Consider the following 20,531-nt stretch of genomic DNA (forward strand, 5'->3'; position numbering starts at 1 on the left):
AGATCTATCACCAAATTCCCAGATCAAGTACCACAGCAACAAAAACAGAGATCGACATATAACTCGTCAAAATAAAATCTCAACGGCAGGATCTACGTAAATCAACTTGAAAAATCACAGATAAACGCAAACTAACAGAAGTGAATAGATAATCAGTAGCATCAACAACCGCATCGACTCCCAAAAGTGAAGTTCGACCGTAAAAGTGCAAAACAAACTGAAAATTAAAGAGATTGTATCTTCGCCCTCACGCGGACGGTGTTGCGACTGAAATTTCTGAAGAAAAAACCCCTTCGGAACCGAAACTACCCCAGATCTCCCCTAGACCTAGACACAATAAAAAAAAACATACAAACACATAAACACATATGCATGAGCAAGCTTCAACTTTTAGGCAACCGTCCCCACAAGATTAAGGTCAATCCAATAGGCTGCACTCCTCCAAATAGGCCCTTTCCCTTCCTCTACCTAGCCAATCTGTCAGTTCGTCAAGATAGCCTTTTACTTACCCAATTGTTGGATTCACTCGATCACTCATTCCTCACCAGGGATGTTAGGATCGATTCTCTCTTAAGTTATTGCCACACCACTGAAGCGTCGGGTTATGAGAGTTCCTCCTTTTCCTGGGTCAGGCTATTATTGTTCCTGCCCTTTAGACAACTCCCCCTGGACTTCGTCCAGCTTATTCCTCCTTATATATATTTTTTTATTTTCTCTTCCCTTTTTTTCCATTTTTTTTTCTCTGGACTTTGTCCAGCTTATTCCTCCATTTCCCCCTCTCTTCTGGACTTCGTCCAGCTTATAACACCTTACCCTGGACTTCGTCCAGCTTATACCTTCATAACCCAATTTCCCTATTTTTTCTCCTTCACAACTCTTCTCCCTAAGCATTCAGTGGCGGCCCTTAAACATGTGTTAGCTCAAAGTTATTTAAGGCTTATAACTCGCTATTATAGTAGGGCTTCACAACTAAGTAAGTAAAGGCATCCTCCATCGTTCTCGCTTCACTCAGATTGACTTGGTTTATTAAAGGAAAAAACTTCTAAGTTGAAACGCCTCCTATTTTCAATTACTTTCACTAAGGGGATCATGCCGTATTATATTCACTGGCTCATACGACACAACAAAACTTAGACCTAAAGACTCTTAACATGCAGACAAATTCATGCATTGACTCCTCTCCCCCTCCCACTTCACTCAAGCTTGTCCCCAAGCCATCGTTGTGAAGGGGGGAAACAGAGAAATCAATGCAGCACCAACAACAGTTCATATAAAAACAAAAACTTCTCACACTTAGTCCACACGTTAAGCTAAGTGGGAGGAAAACAAAACAAAACAGAAAATACAAACTTCTCACACTTAGACCACGCTATCACGACTTAGTGGCTGGTACATTATTGTATTTTTTATACCTCCGAAGCTGTCGGCCTCTGCTACCACTCTAGAAGTTGAGCCACATGATTTCATCAGCTTGCCAAAAAAATAGCTATTGATACTCTCACATTCTTTACGTTTTTACAGTATGGGTAATTGGTTGAACTAATAAAAAATATTGTAACAAAACTAAAAAATTATACGTAATTAAACAAAAAAACGTAATGAAAATTGAAAACGATGAATATAGCAAGAACATGAATATCAAAGCTCAAAAAATTGGGAGAGTAACATAGTGGACTAAACGAACATATTTCACATAATAAGGGAATTAGTAACTGAGTATTTATAATGGAGTAGTCAAGCTTTGTATAGAAGCCAAGTATAAAAACAATTTAAAAAAAAGTGAACTACACAAATGGTATCTGATCTTTCACTTTCGCACATAAATGGTACTTGATCTTTATTTTATATCGTTTTTGGTACCTATTAATCACATTTTTGGTACCTGATAAAATTTTCATCCCAAAATGCCTTCTATACAAATACATTTTCCCATTTGTGTCATTAAGGGTATTTTCGGTATACCCAAAATTAGTACCAAAAGTGATATTATAATATCTTCTTTCATTCCTCTCACTCTTTATACTATTATTACTAATCAATATTAATATTATTATTTTGATGTTATACATTATTTTTTAATTTATTTTTAATACCATTCAAATATACTTAATTATAATTATAGTTATAATTATATTTAATTATTGTAATAATATTATTGTTATAATATTTAAAAATAGTTGAAATTAATAAATAATTATAATATAATTATTTAAATTATGAATCACACAATATTATATAAACACAATATATATAATAATATTATTATTATTATTATTATTATTATCATTTTATATTAAATTAATAACTAATCAATATAGTTTTAATAATTTGTGAATTGTATTCATAATGATATTAAGAGTTGAAAAATTTTAGTTAGGCGTTTCAGCCCTAAAACGAGTATAAAATAATTAAATAAAAATATTTAATTAATTTAATTATTTTAAATCATTCATTTAATTAGGTATTTTATTCTTGATTTATATTATGAGTGTAATTAGATGCATGTATAAAACACTAAAAAGAAAAAGAAGAGAAAAGAATAAAGAGAAAACATAAACTAAGGAGAAAAAGAAAGAAGAAAGGAAGATAAAATACTAAAAAGAAAGAAGAAAATGGAGAAAAAAGAAAGAAGAGAAGAAAAAAATAATCACATGTTTGGTGCTATTTAATGGAAATTTCCAAAAATATCCTTCATAACAAAAAAATCACATATTTGGTACCTAGGGTTATTTTTGTCATTGGGTACCAAAAACGATATAAAATAAAGATCAGGTACCATTTGTGTGCGAAAGTGAAAGATCATGTACCATTTATGTAGTTCACTCTTTAAAAAAATGATTTCAAACTGTAAATACTCAATGTGTGCAGAGCACTGCTTATTTCTCGTGAAGTAACGGAATGAAATCATTGGACCTCTCGTATATACGTGTCAGCTACTGAGTGGATGTAGCGTTCAATAGAAGATTTATTCTCTACTTCTCTGATGATTTTTTTTGGTAATATGCAAATTCTCTCCGTATCTAAGAGCATCCGCAGCGGTGCTCGTCCGTCGCCTTGTCCGTCCGTGCCGCTGAGCAGCCATACGTGGCGTGTTTTTATTGGCCAACGGCTATGCCGTTGGAAAATTCGATTTTTAATTTTTTTTTAAATTCATAATTAATTCAAAATAATACTATAAAATAAAAAAAAATTATTTTTGGATTCCCAAAAAAATAGAGCCGTTTATAGACGTTTTTTTTGGATTTTTGTGAATTTTTTTTTTTTTTTTTATCCCAAAATCATCTATAAATACACACATTCATCATCCACTTTTCACATCAAATTATCTCTCATTCATACTTTTTCATACTAAATCATCTACATCTTCCTCTCTCACCCAAACTCTCTCTAAAAAATTCAAAAATGAATTTCACCAATCTCATTGCGGAAGCGGAGCGCGAAGAACAAGAATATTATGAACAATATCGTGTCGCCTATGAAGCCTATGTCGCCGCCAATACCCCCGCCCCTCCTCCTCAACCAACTAGAGCAAAACGTCGCTACATCCCTCGTGATCGAGAGGGAGCCCATGAAAGGCTCGTTGCCGACTATTTTTCCGACCAGCCGCGGTATCCAGAAGATTACTTTCGGCGCCGTTTTCGCATGTCAAAACGATTGTTTATGCATATTGTCAACACATTGTCCACCCGCGTTGAATATTTTCAAGAAGGTGCAGACGCAACCGGTCGGCAAAGTCTCACGGCGTTGCAAAAGTGTACTTATGCCATCCGACAACTTGCTACTGGGCAAACGGCTGACCTCTTCGACGAGTATTTGCATGTCGGTGAGTCAACTGGAATCCTATGCCTCAAGAATTTTTGCGACGGCGTTCGTTCTACTTTCGGCGAGGAATTCCTTCGGGCACCCACCACCGACGATTGTCAACGGTTGCTTCGTCTTCACGAAACAGTCCACGGTTTTCCCGGTATGCTAGGCAGCATTGACTGCATGCATTGGAAGTGGAAGAATTGGCCGACTGCTTGGAGGGGGCAACACTTAAGCGGGCACAAAGGTGGCGGCCCAACGCTTATCCTTGAAGCGGTCGCCGACTACCGCCTATGGATTTGGCACGCATATTTCGGTGTTGTCGAATCCAACAACGACTTGAACGTGTTATATTCTTCACCACTCTTCGATGATGTTTTGAATGGTGTAGCACCGGCGATCGACTTCACCGTCAACGGAAATGCATACCACATGGGTTACTATCTCGCCGATGGTATCTACCCAAGGTGGTCGACTTTTGTGAAGTCGTTCAGCAATCCACAAGAGCAAAGACGGATTCTTTTTGCGCAGCGTCAAGAGTCTGCTCGGAAAGACGTCGAAAGAGCTTTTGGTGTCCTTCAAGGCCGATTCAACATTGTGAAGTCCCCTTCTCGGCTTTGGTACGTTAAGAATATCGCCGACATCATGTACACGTGTATTATCTTGCACAACATGATTATAGCTGACGAAGGACCGATGGCGGCTAACTTTTACGACGAGGATGAAGCCGGAAGCTCAACCGCGAGGTCTCCCCCACGTCGAGGTGTGCATACGACGATGAACGAGAGGATGGAAAAAGGACACACAATGCGCGATACAAGAGCCCACACTGAGCTACAAAAAGATCTAATCAATCACATTTGGGCGAAATTCGGCAACGAGTAGTGTAATTTTTAATTTTTAGGATTTTAATTGTGTAATTTTTAATTTTTAGGATTTTAATTATGTAATTTTTAATTTTTAGAATTTTAATTATGTAATTTTTAATTTTTAGAATTTTAATTATGTAATTTTTAATTATTTTGTAATTTGTAATAGTATTTCGGATATTTTTAATGCATTTTAATATTGTGGAAATATTTTTATTCAAATTGAATAATAGAATGGTGGGACGCTTGAGCTTGTCCTTAGCTAAGAGCACGGATGTGGGTGTTGTGCTCTTAGCTAAGGACAAACAGTAAAAGTGAGTCCGGGCCCACTTCCGTGCTCTTAGCTAAGAGCACGGATGAGGATGCTCTAATGCTTTTCTTGGTAATATGCAAAATGTGCAGCGTGCCTTTTTCTTGGTAATATATAAATTCTCTCTTTTCTATTGTTTTTCTTGTTAATATGCAAAATGTGCTGCATCATTGGCTATAGAGAGAAAAGTGATAAATAGACGTGATAAAAGAACACGCACTGTCCCTTTATATAATGAAAGATACTATATTAGAAAAATAATACACAGTGATTTATGATTAATATGTATTAGATTGATGTTTACAAAACGTAATAGACATCAATCTAAATCTATATTAGAATCATGATTTAAAAAATTATTGTAAAAGTTAATTTAAAAGGAACTAAGTAAGTAACCAATAAAAAAATGCTAAAAACCGATTAATAATAACTTGATTAAAAATAATAAGTTAAATGCTGATAAAGATTAAAAATTGTAAATATAGAAAACACACTTAAACTTACGGTAACAAATAAAATATTAGATAAAAAGATTCACCGGCCTACTATTAGTAGCCGCCACATGTGACTTGGAAACCCAATCTATACAAATAATAGAGGTATGAAATCTAAAACTCAATAGATTATAAATGAATCTGATTAAATAATGTATAAGTTACACATAAAAATATTTGATTTCACCTATAAATCCACTCCATACTAATAAATACATTATTGTTTACAGATGAGGAATTGATTCAAGATTGAGAATCTGAATAACCGTACCATGAAGAATAAAGAAGAATAAAGAAGAAAGAAGAAGAGGTGGAGATAATACAAAAGGTAAAAAACTAATTAGTATAAAAGGATTTTCAAATATTATGTGAATATAATGAGTAGTTACATATAAATTCAGTAGTTTATCTAAGATTTCATCACTTCAGTTACATATGACATAATGAATTTATGTCAAAACTCAATTATTTATAAATTTTTTTAGGTTTAACATAGTCAGAACTCAATTATTTATTGTCCCTGCTTTATAGGAAATAATTCATAAAAGTGTTTATCTACAATATAATCAGTTATTGCAAAAATTATTTCCTAAATGCTTTACTAACATTCTCATCAATTTTTTTCAGGTACTTCTCATTGGAAACAGCCAAGTGGAGCTGGAACAGCTGTCTCTCTCCTTTCATGGAGTATGAAATAGAATAGATATTTTGCGTAATAGAATAGAAATAAAATACTGCAAAAAAATAGATATTTTGTGTAATAGAATAGAAATAAAATACTGCAAAAAAATTCATGATGTTTCCCGCCTATATTGTGTCAGAGTGGAAGTCATGTAAATTTATCAACAACTCTCCTTTTATATTAGTATAGATATAGATACATGTCAATTACTTATCATGTAATTAATCAAATGGAGAGATAGACAGCGACACAAATTTTTTTAATAGAGATAAAACTTTTAGATAAACAACTTTTAATGTTAATGAATATTCACAAACTCCACTCTTTATTGGAATCTCCGCTCTTGATCCGAATCTAATATGACTCCAAGGCATATTTTATTGCATACAAAAAACATGCATTCCTGACTAGTGACTAATATCCAATCATCAAGAATCAAATCCTCGTTGGTTGTTTGAACATATCAGTCTAGACAAGAAGAATATACATCATTGGATTCAATCCTACATTAAAAAATCCCCTAAATTAGACAAAATAATAGGAGTAATAGGAGTATTACTTAATACTAAAAGATTCCCTTAATCAGTGAGCTGGCACTGCGTAGGCATAGTAGGTGACATTTATTTAATCCAATTGCAAGGGTAGCTGAGCATTGATTGATGGATTGGCCCCTTCAATTATTTTGGCCCAAAAACTTATCCCACTAAAAAAAATAAAAATAATTATGTCGCACCAACCCCATTTTTCTAAAAAACAATTAAATGTTTCTTCACAATATAAGCTACTTGATCAGTCTACTATGATCTCACCTCACAACAACAACTACTCCAATAATTGCCTTTGCATTATTGATTTTGCAATAAATGGCATTTTGCCGGAGCTCTCTTCTACTGCGCAAGGCACTCGGCGGCAGCAGCCGTCGCGTGGCCGCTGCCGCCTTGTGCTCTTCGTACGGAGGCTCCGAGGGGCGGAGATGGTACTCGGGGGAGCCGACGACGGCGGCCGGGTACCACGTGAACACGGTCCCGTCGTACATGACGGGATCGGTGTTTTGGGAGAAGGATAAGCCCATTACTTATGAGGATTTTGAGATGCCACGGCCTAAGGCTAATGAGGTTCTCATCAAAACTAAGGGTAATTTTTTGCTTTTTTTTGAGCTATAAAAGTTAGTTATACGATTTTGCGAAGGTAGTTAGTACTTACTATCGCATTCTAGCGGATAACGTCCTTTCCTATCTTGATTAAGAAACTTTTATTTGGACTTGGATTTGTACTGTCATAATTGCCACCAACTATAAAATTTAATGGATAGGTGTAATTATAAATGAAATTAGAATACTACAAAATTTAGTTGTTCATATAGTTAGCTACGTATAAAACTATGAAAATAAACTTAGATGCGTACTAAGTATCGGTCTCAAAAATGTACCGTAGTACATTACTTTGTGTGCTACAATAAGTTTTGGAGTAATTATATTTAGATATGAATAATCATGACTCATTTAATAAGTTTTGACCCGATTCCTTAGAGTAATAAGTAACAAATTTAAAAGAGGGAAATTATAAGCACTTTTCAATATTAAAAAAAAGTAGATCCGTCCTAAATTTGACAACTCTGTGAATTTATTGAGACCATTGTCCTTGCATATTTATTTCAAATTTTACTACTATATTTAGCAAGTGAGGCTCAAATTTTACTATATTTAGTATAGAGCATTAATGAGTTTGTTGATTGATGGTAGCTTGCGGGGCGTGCCACTCCGATCTGCACGTGATCAGAGGCGACCTTAAATTTCCGTGTCCTTGCATCCTAGGCCATGAGATAACCGGCGAGGTTGTTCAACACGGTCCCCACACTGATTCCAATGTCATCCAAAGGTTTCATTTACTTGCTCATAGTCATTCTATGTTCTAACCATACAACACCACGGGATCACAAATAATAAATTTAATTTTCAAATTCCAGATACCCGGTCGGGTCAAAAGTGATCGGGGCTTTCATAATGCCCTGCGGCACCTGCTTCTACTGCTCGAGGGGAGAGGACGACTTATGCGAGCCCTTCTTCGCTTACAACCGAGCCAAAGGCACACTCTATGACGGCGAAACACGCCTATTTCTCCGAGACTCCAGTAATATTCGCATTCCATTTCCACCATCTATTTTTCCACGTTCTTACAAACTATAATTATATGCTCGCTAACACATAACGTACAGAGAAACCGGTGTACATGTTCAGCATGGGAGGCCTTGCAGAGTACTGCGTGATGCCAGCAAACGGCCTAACTCCCCTGCCAGACACACTCCCTTACGCCGAATCCTCTGTCTTAGGCTGTGCCGTTTTCACCGCCTATGGCGCAGTTGCTCATGCCGCTGAGGTCAAACCCGGCAACTCCATCGCCGTCATAGGAATAGGCGGCGTCGGCTCAAGGTAGTTAAATAAACAAAACATGATAAGAACACACAATTTTAGTTATTTCTCTCTGGTTATGACTAACCAGGGATAAATAAACAAAAAAACATGATAAGAACATACAGTTTTAGTCATTTCTCTAACCAGGAATAAATAAATAAAATATAATAAGAACACACATTTTTAGTCATTTCTCTCTGGTTACGACTAACAAGGGAGAAAAAAAATGAAACAGTGTTCTGCAGATATCAAAGGCGTTTGGCGCGACCGAGATCATCGCAGTGGACGTGCAAGAGGAGAAGCTGAGCACAGCCAAGACATTCGGAGCGACACACGCCATCAACGCGCGAAAGGAGGATGCGATTGCGAAGATCAAGGAGCTGACGGACGGGAGGGGAGTGGACATAGCGGTGGACGCGTTGGGAGGACCGAAGACGTTTCAGCAGTGCATACAGAGTGTGAGAGGCGGCGGGAAGGCTGTGATGATCGGGCTGTCGCCCGGTGGGGGGTTGGGGGAGGTGGACATCATCCAGCTGGTTCGGAGGAAGGTGAAGGTGATCGGGTCGTATGGAGGGCGGGCGAAGACGGATCTGCCGAGGCTGGTGGAGCTGGCGGAGCAGGGGGTTTTCAATCTGGAGTCTGCTGTTACGAGGAAGTATAAGTTTGAGGAGGCGGCCAAGGCTTTTCAGGATCTTGATAAGAAGACTATCATTGGCCGTGGCATCATCGAGCTCATGTAATTCATTTTCACCATAAATAATGAGCATTTCCTTTGTTTTTTTTCCACATTCAATAAATTGTTTTGAAGCTCTATGGACAATCATTTCAATTTTCAACCACGTTGCAATACTACTACTACTATTATGGATCGGAGCAATATGATTCAGAAATTGCGTTGGCGAAATTGGACTGTATTTTTATGGTTTGTAAGTTAGCTAGGAATTTAAACATTAATTACTATGTAAGCGAATAAGATCTGGTTGATTCATAGGTATCTTCCATCTGCACAATAGACCAACGTCACTTGAGAATGAATTAGGACCGACAATTTTCGATATGTCACAGATTGCTTAGTGTAGACAATGAAGTCATAAAAATACAATTTAATTGAGAGTAATGTTAATTTTGGTCTTAAATATATGACTAAAATATGAATTTAGTCCAAAACATTCATTTTTTAAAAAACAGGTACATAACAAATGAAAATATCGACAAAGTAGTCTTTTTTTACGAGGTTTCATTAAAAAACTAACGGTCAATGCTAATTGCACAGGGTATGACTGTTAGTTTTTTAACGAAATCGTAGGACCACTTCGACAATGATTTTATTTATTATGGACCTGTTTTTCAAAAAGTAAATGTTTTGGACCAATTTCGTATTTTGGTCGTATATTTAGAACCAAAATTGGCATTTACTGTTTAATTGAAATCAGAGATTTTATATAGTCTAGACTCAGACGTATTAGTGATCATTTAAAAGTTAAAAACTAAAATTATCTACCTAAAGAGACATTATTCGTTTTGGGCTTATCCATTCCATCAACTAATTGTACAGTATTAAATAAATTCCTTCTCTTTCATGTGATTTAAGATTAGTGTATTTCCTGAAAGAAGATTGGCCGGCGACGATAACAATTAACAAAGGTTTTCTAGTTTAAGGATAAGAATCAGTGACTAATGACTCATTGACTACTCATTCCCACTTGATTAAATTCAATTGCATCACTCTACCAGCAGCGTATGATCATTCCGTGACTCTATTTTCTTCTTTCGGAAACGCCAATTCCAACTTTCTTCAATGGCATTTTGCCGAAGCTCCCTTCTCCTGCGCAAGGCCCGCGGGGCAGCCCTGCGCTTTTCCTGCAGCTCTCGGATGGAGGGTTCCCTCACTTGCTCCGATCGCCGGAGATGGTATTCTAGCTCGGAAGGTACAACCATGACTGCGTCGGGGTACCACGTGGGCAGCGGGCCCTCCCACATGAAGGGGGCGGTGTTCTGGGAGACGAATAAGCCCGTCACTTTCGAAGATTTTGAGATGCCCCGCCCTAAGGTCAATGAAGTCCTCGTCAAAACTAAGGGTGAAGATTACTCTTTTTTTTTTGGGGCTTTTTTACTTGACTGGTTTAATTGTTGTGCATTGCGCTCTAAAGATTGTACCTTTTGTGTTCTTGATGAAATTATGATGAATTGCTGTTGTAATTAGGAATTAATTATGAGCTCTTTAAGATTTTTTAGCGTTGTTTGTTGCATTGCTATTTGAAATTGGTTTTAACATATTATAAATATTCACAAGAAATTAATTTTAGTTTCTAAAATGAGAAAAAAATTTAAGGTGGCATATTATAAACTTAGCTACAGCTTGGAAAAGATTGAATCTCATGGTTTTACAGCAACTATGGTGGTATGGTATCTATACGAAGGATATATAACTATGTATATATTTGTTCTGCAGTTGGGATGTATGCAATGTGTAGAAGGTTTTGAGAATAGCGAGTATATATGGATGGAAATCTATATGAATGCAAAGTGTCCACCCGCCTTTAAATCTTCTAACATTAGTGCATATATGCATTGATTAACTAAAATAACAAGCATAAACATAGTAATTGCTTCTTGATGATTAATGTGCTGATTGAGCATAATGATGTCAGATATTTAGTATGTTAAGCACTTCTTTTGGCCTGTCTTTAACATATGGTAATGCTCTTTGCATGTACATTACTCCAATTGTGTTTGATAGCCTGTGGGGTCTGCCACTCCGATCTGCATGTGATGAAAGGCGAGATTCCCTTTCCCACGCCCTGTGTTGTAGGACATGAGATTACTGGTGAGGTGGTTGAACATGGGCCTCTGAGTGACAGTAAAATCATTGAAAGGTTTGATAAGCTCGAAAATGTAAAAGTAGAGAAAAAAGTACATATTTGGGACCAAAGTAGTGTAGTTTCAATTCTAGATTATAATAATGTTATTTACAAAAACGGACCTCGTGAATCTGCCTTGGTTCAAGTCTAGAACTGAGTCAATGTTCTGACTCATTTTCTTTGAACATTAGTGAACCAAACAAGGCCATTTTTTTTGTAAAGGTGAAAATAGTTTAATGCGACTCATTTTTATTTAATTTTCGACAATAAAATGAGCCACTTCTAGATTTGAACAGAGTTGGATTTCTGGGTCTGTTTGTGTAAATAGCTTAAGTTTAGTCTAAAACCTGAAACTGTGCTAATGCTTTGGGTCCAAAATTATACTTATCCATTGAAAAATACTAATACTCATTTTCCTTCTCACTCCTATTCATTGAACCATATACTTTTCTGTTTAAATTTTCAGATTTCCTGTTGGCTCTCAAGTTGTTGGGGCTTTTATAATGCCTTGTGGAAGTTGTTTCTTCTGCTCAAAGGCAAGACTATTAAGTTATGATGTTTGTATGTTCATCTGCATCTAAATCATTTATTAGGTAAACTAAATAGCTTTTTCCAACATTATGACTTGCATGAAAACAGGGTCAAGATGACTTATGTGAGTCTTTCTTTGCTCATAATCGAGCGAAAGGGACACTTTATGATGGTGAAACAAGGCTATTTCTTCGAGGCAGTGGTACATTCCTGACTAATTACTCTTCCCTGATCAACACTAATGAATCCTGCAGCTTTTTCTCTTTGTTGTTCTTTTTTCTCCACAATCCTGCTGGAATTTTCATCTCTGTAACTCTGCATATATTTCAGGTGTCAATGATAGTATAGTTGTATTATGGGAACAATCATCAAACTTAAATGCAAGTTTGGAAAAAGAATCTTTATTTCTGTTATGCATTTTCATATTTTTGGCATGCGGCCAACATGTTCTGGTGTCTTTGGGACTAGTGAAGTAAGCAAGGACTTGTACAAATATTCAGTGCTTAAGCTTTTGAGTAATTATCCCGTTCATAGGAGCTTCACCCTTTTGATGCCTTATTTCAATTATTTATAATTTTATATGGAAATTCATGCATGTAGCCTCACTGATTAGGAATTTGGTTTATTTTGTGCTTGTTCTGCAGGCAAGCCAGTCTATATGTACAGCATGGGAGGTCTTGCTGAGTATTGTGTGGTACCAGCACATGGATTAACTTCTCTTCCGAACACATTGCCTTACACTGAATCTGCTGTCCTAGGATGTGCAGTTTTCACTGCCTATGGTGCAATGGCTCATGCTGCTCAGGTGCGCCCTGGCGATTCTGTTGCTGTGATTGGCATAGGGGGCGTTGGCTCTAGGTAATAAGCAAATGCATAATATGTTGAGAAATTTCCCCTATATATATTTCTTATGGTGTACATCCAAGTATTCAATCTTGAAAACTCTGAAATTGAAGCTTGCAATGGTAATAAATGAAGGGTCGAATCATGGAAACTCTGACACTGAACCTTTAAAAGTTAGAACTCTTATCAAAGAAACCTACTAGGTATATTGGTTTATCTGTGTTGACAAAATGGAGTATAAGATAAAACTACTGTCAAGTGGTTTCCTTGAGGTCACATCTGCTGGGGTTGAAAGTGGGAAGATTCCTCATCGAATCTGTTAAAATCCCCTACAACGAACCTTAAAACTTGTCTTATCAGAAAGCTAGTACTAGTTGGTGGACCTTTACTTTCATATTGTCGTATTAAAGTGGCATTTCAAATTGATCCTATCTGGTAATTGCTCAATCTTTCAAACTCTTACATTTCTGATATTAGGAGTTAAGAATGATATGCACCTTTCTTTAATATCTCCACCTCTTGGTTAGTTCATGACAAAAAGCTGAAGGGGTTGTATATACCATCACTTTTTATGTCACCTTGAACAACTCACTTTCTTGGCAAGATACCTGTCCACACATAAAATTTTTAAAAATATTGCTGAATCTATTAGGCTCTTATATCGGTGCTAATCCGATTAAAAATTTTGCATGATTTTTAACTTCAAAAAATCCGACAGTTGTCTGCAGATAGCAAAGGCATTTGGAGCTTCTGATATTATTGCAGTGGATGTTCAAGAAGAGAAACTTCAGAAGGCCAAGATGTTTGGAGCCACTCACGCCATAAATTCACGAAAAGAGGATGCTGTTGCTAAGATTAAGGTGCATGCTCTATCATTCATTAAACTTTAGTTTCAACAGATACAGATGTTGATAGAAAGTTTCAGTAGAGGTTTTTTTATGCCATAGTATTTTAAAAGCGAATTTCATGTGTGCACAATGTTGACCAATGATGTTGGTCTCTTTTCAGTTTCAGCCCTCAACTAGTGATTATTTTTGTGGAAAACATTTCCTTCTGAAATCACTTGCTTGCAAACTTGAAACAGGAAATTACAGGAGGAAGGGGAGTCGACGTAGCTGTGGAAGCCTTAGGAAGGTCCCAAACATTTTCACAATGTGTACAAAGTGTGCAGGATGGAGGCAAAGCTGTAATGATTGGCCTAACTCTTGCTGGTTCCAAAGGAGAGGTTGACATTAACCATTTGGTTCGTAAACAGGTATGTATTCTTCATTCTGTCTCATCTTATCGGGCATTTTTTAGTTACGGTTTTCGTGTGTGGTTCTCAAGAAAATGCTGCTGCAGATAAAAGTGATAGGGTCCTACGGAGGGCGGGCGCGACAAGATCTCCCAAAATTGGTGAAACTGGCAGAGAAAGGCACGTTTAATCTGCAGGCTGCTGTTTCAAGGAAGTACAAGTTTGAGGAGGTGGAGGAGGCATATAAAAACCTAGATCAGGGAAGCATCGTCGGCCGTGGTGTGGTCGAGATTATGTAATTACCAGTGTGGCAGTGAGCCTTGTTCGAGCCGCTGAACTTGTAAGAACTAATAAAAATGATCTCATCTAATGTTTGAGGTTGTGTTAACTTTGGTCTAAATCAGGAAGAACAAGATTTGCAGCTTCTGAGAAATTACACTACTCCTATTATACAAGAGAAGTAAACAAAATCTACACATTGCACATTGCAAAGTAAAATCATGGTAAATCAAAATTAAACCGTAATTAACAAAATATCAAGATTAGCAGCAACTACATATTGAGGGGCCATCTTGAAGGGGTTTATTACCAAAATTTCCATCCAATGATGGCTGTCGAAGCCAAGATTACGAAAATTCTGTCCCAACAATGAATGTGTAGGGAATTACAACTCATCTATCTACTGTATATTCCCAGTAAGCATCAATATCTTTTCAAGATGGCAACTCTACAAACATTCTACTTGCCACTTAACCAGATGGTTAGCTGCATCTATACCTCAAATCAATAATGCCTATATATCTTTCCACTTGTTCACATACTTGAGGAACAAGTGCGTAGCATTTTCCCTAGGTGGGGCACGAACCCGAGTTGACCTCCGTACCAGAGCCTCTTCCATTTCATCCCTTTGCACAGCCTCACTTGATCTTGTTTGTAGTTGCGAGCTGCAGAAAATGAGTTTAATAGTGAATATATGCATCAAGGGGATAACTGCAGTCATATAGTAGGTTATACAATGTATCATACTACATTTTAAACCATTATATAATCCAAAGCAATTTTTATATCTTCCTTCACTAAACAAAAAAAGACAAATGAATTTATAATCGATAAAGACAAATCGGCTGACCATATATTGTTGTAGAACTTCTCCAACTGCTTTTTCAGGGCTCTCTCCCTCTCACCTTTTGTATTCATAGAGCCAATCAAAGCATCAAGCTGTTTTAAGAAAGAGAAACATTTGTGTGATATAGCAACAAGAAATGAGATTAAAATGTGGACATAACATTATACCTCTTCTGTGGTTTGATAATAACCCCACCGTGTGTATTCAGAATTCTCAACAAATATCCTCCCATCACGCCGAAAAAACCAATACCGGGAATGATTTCGGTCTTTACCCAATGGACTAGTGCGTATAAATCTCTTCTCGATCTCCCTTTCAAGAAATTCTTTCTGCATGAGAAGTGGGACTTCAATATATCAGAAAAAGCTTACATTACATTTTTCTATCTCCATCATTATCCCTTCATAAACCATAAAGCAACTTTACACGCACAATCAAGAAATATGTACATTCCGAACTCATGGGACACATAAAGAGCCAGAGTGAAAGAGATAAATGCCTACCCTTTCTTTAGCACTCTTCATCTCTATTGATTCCTTAATCTCATTTTTCATCAACTTATGGATATCCCTCTTAGATGGATTATTGACATCTTCAAAGGTTGTGATCTGAAGCTTCCGTTTCTTAGCATTTTTCTTACCCGTGCTGTCTCCTTCATTCTCACTGTCAAGGGACATCAGAGGGTGACATAGATTAAAAAAAAAAAGAGATTCAAATCACAATTTAATATCAATTCTAACCTGTTTCCGGATGAATTATTTGATTGATAAAGAACTATCGCATCAGAAATTCCATTGCGTGCACCTTCACCATATTTCACTTTATGCTCTTCTTTAACTCCTTTTCTAGCAGCTTCGATCTTCCTACGTTCCCTTTCTTCTCTCCTCTTCCTACCTTCATCTAGTGCTTCATCCCTCCGTGTAGCAGAAAGCGCTTGTCTTTCTTCAATATACTCATCCAACCTCTCCTTTGCAGTTTCTGTCTCTAGTGCATGAGTAACCAGTTCGCGGAAAATTGCCAATTTAATATGAATATCCAACAAGGCGTAATGTCCTCGTTTAATGGTACTTATGTGAGAAGATATTTCAGCAGCCGAAATTGTTTCCAAAAAATCAGATAGATATTCAATCCAGGTAAGCTGTGTAATCTGAATGAGGTAAATTTAATATCAAAATTCCAAACAACAGCAGAAAACAAGCTATTAATAGATTAACTCGTGCTCAAGCAAACTACAAAAAGAAGATATAGCTCACCTTAGGTCTCCTTTTTCGATTTTCTACCACCATCGCGAACTTACTGTTGTCCTTCACAAGTAAGCGAAGAAGAGATGAACAAGATTCCACAACAAGGATTGGAGTGCTGTCTTTATAACAAAGCGAATTTTCAAAGTCTTCTAAGGAGAAAGGAGATAAATTCAACAGCCTCCCAAAAGAAGTACAAAAATCCCACACCATCAAAAGATCCCCGACACACTCCATAGGCACGTTGAAATCCCTGCATGGGGAAGGCCTTTCTGTCAGAAGTCGATCTTCTACAGTAGGTTGCACCAGCAAGTCATCAACTGGATACTTAATGGACTGATCCTCTGAATGCTCATTGACTGAAATAACACAGGTAAAAGAACAAATAGAACTTTGGTTAAAAATATCTATTAAAAACAGTACACACCACTCCATGGGACAAAAGTGGTAAAGAAAGCCTGATAGGGATGAAATAGATGTAAACACATAGATGAAAGTAATTTGACCAAAAAAATTCAAAAGACTAACTTCAACATCATCTCTCCTCTTACCTCCATCAGCACTTTTTCCAGTCAACAAAGATGAAAGCTTATTCCTCCGCACATACACTATAATCCCCTTTTCACTTGCCACCTTTTACAAGCAAAATAAACAGTCTCATTGACAATTTTCCAGGAGACGTGAAAGATTTAGGTAAAACAAAATATCAAACTCACCTTGGCACTTCTCTTCCTCTTCCTACTACTACAAACAACAAGTCCATTTTGTAGTGAAATATTACTTTTCATGTCTTCAGGAGGGGTGGTTGAGATCCCATACTTCTTTGACAAATGGTTATGTAAAACCCAAGGAATACTTCGGTAAGTTGAGTCTTTGATGAAAGACTTCAGAGCACATTTACTAAATGGTGGAATCTTGACTTTCAATTCATCACCATTTAGTGATGCATTTCCACTCATTTTTTGGTCATCTCCCAGCCACTCAACTTCATATTGTTTTCTGTCAGCAACCTCAACCACTTCTATGATTTTGCAAGGATGTAAACGACCATCTTTTTTTCCATATACTTCATCACCCTCATTAAGGGGCCCTTGAAACTTTGAAGCTATTGAATTGACCAGATCCTTTAAGTTCAGCATACCTAACAAGAAATATTTTAGAAACAAAAGCGATAAGTAAATTCATCCTAGTCCAAAGAAAAATGTGAAGGAGCAAGTAAATTCATTCAATGCAGTCATGACTAAAGAGCTCCAAACAGGTCACCAATGCAAGCATCATAAGTATCCAAGAAGATAAAGCATTTTTTTTTCACATATCAGCATTTAACAGAAAACTTTAATGGCTGTCATTATATGTCTCTATATCTATATAAAAGGTTAATGATGTACACATAAAAAAGAATCATTTCAGGTTCTAAGACAAGGAGACAAATAGAAGGTCCAGTGATACAAGATTACTCATATAAGCAGCAGATAACAGCAGTTAATACTCAGAATAATGTTCATAGAATTCAGAATCACCAATTTCACAAGCTGTGAATAAATGTCATCAGAATTTGGTTCTCAATTGTTTTAGATACCCTTTGACCATTCTGCCTGGTTTTGCAAATAAATGCTCAATACTCAGACGTTTCGCAAAAAATCCCAACTAGTATCCAACCTTTATCAAATATGTAGGAAATGTATGTAATGTCAAAAGCACATGTAGGTACTAGGGGTCAATAAAAAGATGACGAGTATTCACACCCCTCTGATCAATATCCTAGACTGGATACAAGAGGAAGCATTGTATATGAATGTATCACACAGAACATGGTTACTGTCTAAGACCCTATAAGTCACTTATTACAACGTAAACAGCTTTTGCAGTTTTGCCTAAATTCACCAACTCAGACTCTTAACCCCGAAAAAATTTTATACTTAGACCAGCATGTTTCAGTATTAATTCACAACATTGTTAATGTTGGAGCAGGAAAAAGGAGGCTGAAATAACAAACATTACAAATTTGATATTTTCATGTCTTTCAAAGTTTCTGCAACCAAATGAACCAATTTAATTTAGTGTAAAGAATGTGGTTCTGAGTGCAGACCAGTGGACTGGTTGCTAACCTACCTTGCTCCCAACTCTAACCTATATCTGGTACATACTACATAATCATTAGAATTCGTAGTGAAATGACTGTTATGAGTCATGGAAGGTAGGAGGAGGTATTGATAGAAACCTTGCAAGCAAAAGAGGTGGTTGTCATAGGAAAGGTCATAAAAACAAGGAAGAAAATGGGCAAGTGATGTAGATGCTAAATGGGAAATATTTATTTAGCTAGAGCATTTAATGATTTTTGAGCCTACTTTTATATCGTTGTTAGCTGGCATGTGGCAAGACAATCTTTTCTAGATCACGTTTTGGCATCAATCTCGAACATATATAGAAACTTAAATGAAAATGATTTCGCCAGTCATGATGCTTGGCTAAACTTACCAGTTACCAATCACAAATAGACTATCCTACAAATTGCAAAGTATCCATCCGTCCGCCATTAGGAGTCTCACTTCTTGGCGGCACGAGTTTTAAGAAATGTTAAGAAAAATGGATGGAAAAAAGTTAATGGAATATGGGTCCCACTTGTATATATTAGTTTTAAATGAAATGTGAGTGAAAAGTTAGTGGAATGTGGGACCTTATTACCAGTTATGGTAAAAGTGAACCACAACTCCTAGTTGTGGACGAACTAAAATGAAAAAAAACGGGACTCCTTTTCGCGGATGGAGGTAGTACAAGACAAAAAAAGAAATCAATGACAATTGTAATGTAGTCTCCTTTCATGAGCAGGTACTACAAGGAAATACCATCAAGTACTCATATCCTTTGCAACAATTTAGAAACGATCCTTTTACATCTGACATTGCATTATACTAGTAGTCTAAGTTAGGCAGCAATACGACAGAACAAGATAGATATCCAGTTTTCAAGATGACGATACTATTATAATTTATGCGATTAGATGGCTAAAATAAAATGGCAGTGAACTCACTGAATTGGATATCATGAAGAACCGGAGCTACATATTTGGTAGGAATCTTTTGTGTCTTTTTAAAAGCTTTTTCTTCCGATGCCAAGGCCTCTTCATAGGTAAAATTGCCCTTCCCTGTGACTTCGCATGTCCAGACACTTTTCCGATATAAGTTGATCCTCTTCAAATATTCACTACATCATTTAAGATCCAGGCATTATAAAAATACTAACACAACATGAACTTGTATGAACAATTGTGCTTGAATAGAGAAAAGAACTTACTTATAACTCCTGAAGATCTCCTTTGTGAATCGGATTTGAAAGACAAGCTCATTAGGGTTTAATTCCTCAGGCTTCTCAATTAAACAAAATGGCTTTCTTTTCAAAAGAGGCATGTTTGATTTCAAAATTTCTCAAATTACAAAATCATAACCTGTTGACCAAGAAGAAAAACATGGATCAACAACGCCAATTAGAACATTGCTATTTAAAATTCCAGACCCCCTCCCGATAGATGCGAACAAATCAAGAGAACAGCGAGAATTCACTTAATTCGCAGAAAAAAATGAAAAAACGGAGAGCTCAGATGAAACACACAGAAGGCATCGAGAACAGAGACCGAGTTCGAGAATAAACAAGAACACTAGAAAAAAAATCAAAATAAAATCGAATTTTGACTAATGTACAACTCCATTCAAAAAAAAAAAAAAGGGAACACAGAAAAAAGCAAAAAACAGCAAATTTGCATGCATTAAAGCTGCGGTAACGAGTCAATGGCGGTTCCACAAATAAATTCTGCACAAAAACACTGTGAAAATTGTTCATACAATTATCGCAGAGTTGGAATTTACGGAAAAGAAATCGCAAGGACACATGCAATCGATTTATTTCCCGCCAGGAGTTGATTAAACGAACAAATGAGTGAAGAATCGTACCGGGGAGATGAAATCGATTGGATTGGGGGGTCGATTGAGAGGGTTTTGATGGAATATGTGTGCAATGTGTGCGTGTATAGAGAGAGGGGCGCGGAGAGAGAGAGGCGGTGGTGATACGATTTCTCGCCAGTGAAGACTGACGTTGGGTGCTCTCTCGAACAAAAGCCTATTTATGGTC

The 20,531-nt window shown here is 36.7% G+C and overlaps 3 protein-coding genes across 3 annotated transcripts; 2 read left to right on the forward strand and 1 right to left on the reverse strand.

Moving 5' to 3' along the window:
- Nucleotides 1–6,963: 6,963 nt before the first annotated feature.
- On the forward strand, nt 6,964–9,406 carry LOC125205910 (all-trans-retinol dehydrogenase [NAD(+)] ADH1B-like). The gene is made up of 5 exons (XM_048105112.1): nt 6,964–7,293; nt 7,902–8,037; nt 8,126–8,289; nt 8,375–8,588; nt 8,806–9,406. The coding sequence occupies exons 1-5, from the start codon at nt 7,023–7,025 to the stop codon at nt 9,308–9,310; spliced, it is 1,290 nt and encodes a 429-aa protein (XP_047961069.1). The 5' UTR covers nt 6,964–7,022; the 3' UTR covers nt 9,311–9,406.
- A 775-nt stretch (nt 9,407–10,181) lies between these two features.
- Nucleotides 10,182–14,427, forward strand: LOC125205150 (alcohol dehydrogenase-like). Its single transcript, XM_048103970.1, has 8 exons — nt 10,182–10,648; nt 11,311–11,446; nt 11,898–11,967; nt 12,071–12,164; nt 12,607–12,820; nt 13,524–13,665; nt 13,890–14,060; nt 14,147–14,427. The coding sequence occupies exons 1-8, from the start codon at nt 10,369–10,371 to the stop codon at nt 14,336–14,338; spliced, it is 1,299 nt and encodes a 432-aa protein (XP_047959927.1). The 5' UTR covers nt 10,182–10,368; the 3' UTR covers nt 14,339–14,427.
- Nucleotides 14,428–14,530: 103 nt separating this feature from the next.
- LOC125205149 (DDT domain-containing protein DDB_G0282237) lies at nt 14,531–20,482 on the reverse strand. The gene is made up of 11 exons (XM_048103969.1): nt 20,354–20,482; nt 19,701–19,851; nt 19,438–19,610; nt 17,123–17,547; nt 16,958–17,039; nt 16,419–16,765; nt 15,906–16,312; nt 15,669–15,828; nt 15,333–15,494; nt 15,169–15,257; nt 14,531–14,983 (listed from the first exon to the last, which is right to left on the reverse strand). The coding sequence occupies exons 2-11, from the start codon at nt 19,811–19,813 to the stop codon at nt 14,833–14,835; spliced, it is 2,109 nt and encodes a 702-aa protein (XP_047959926.1). The 5' UTR covers nt 19,814–19,851; nt 20,354–20,482; the 3' UTR covers nt 14,531–14,832.
- Between the last annotated feature and the right edge of the window lie 49 nt (nt 20,483–20,531).

The sequence above is a fragment of the Salvia hispanica genome, chromosome 2 (assembly GCF_023119035.1).
Source record: "Salvia hispanica cultivar TCC Black 2014 chromosome 2, UniMelb_Shisp_WGS_1.0, whole genome shotgun sequence".
Lineage (NCBI taxonomy): Eukaryota > Viridiplantae > Streptophyta > Magnoliopsida > Lamiales > Lamiaceae > Salvia > Salvia hispanica.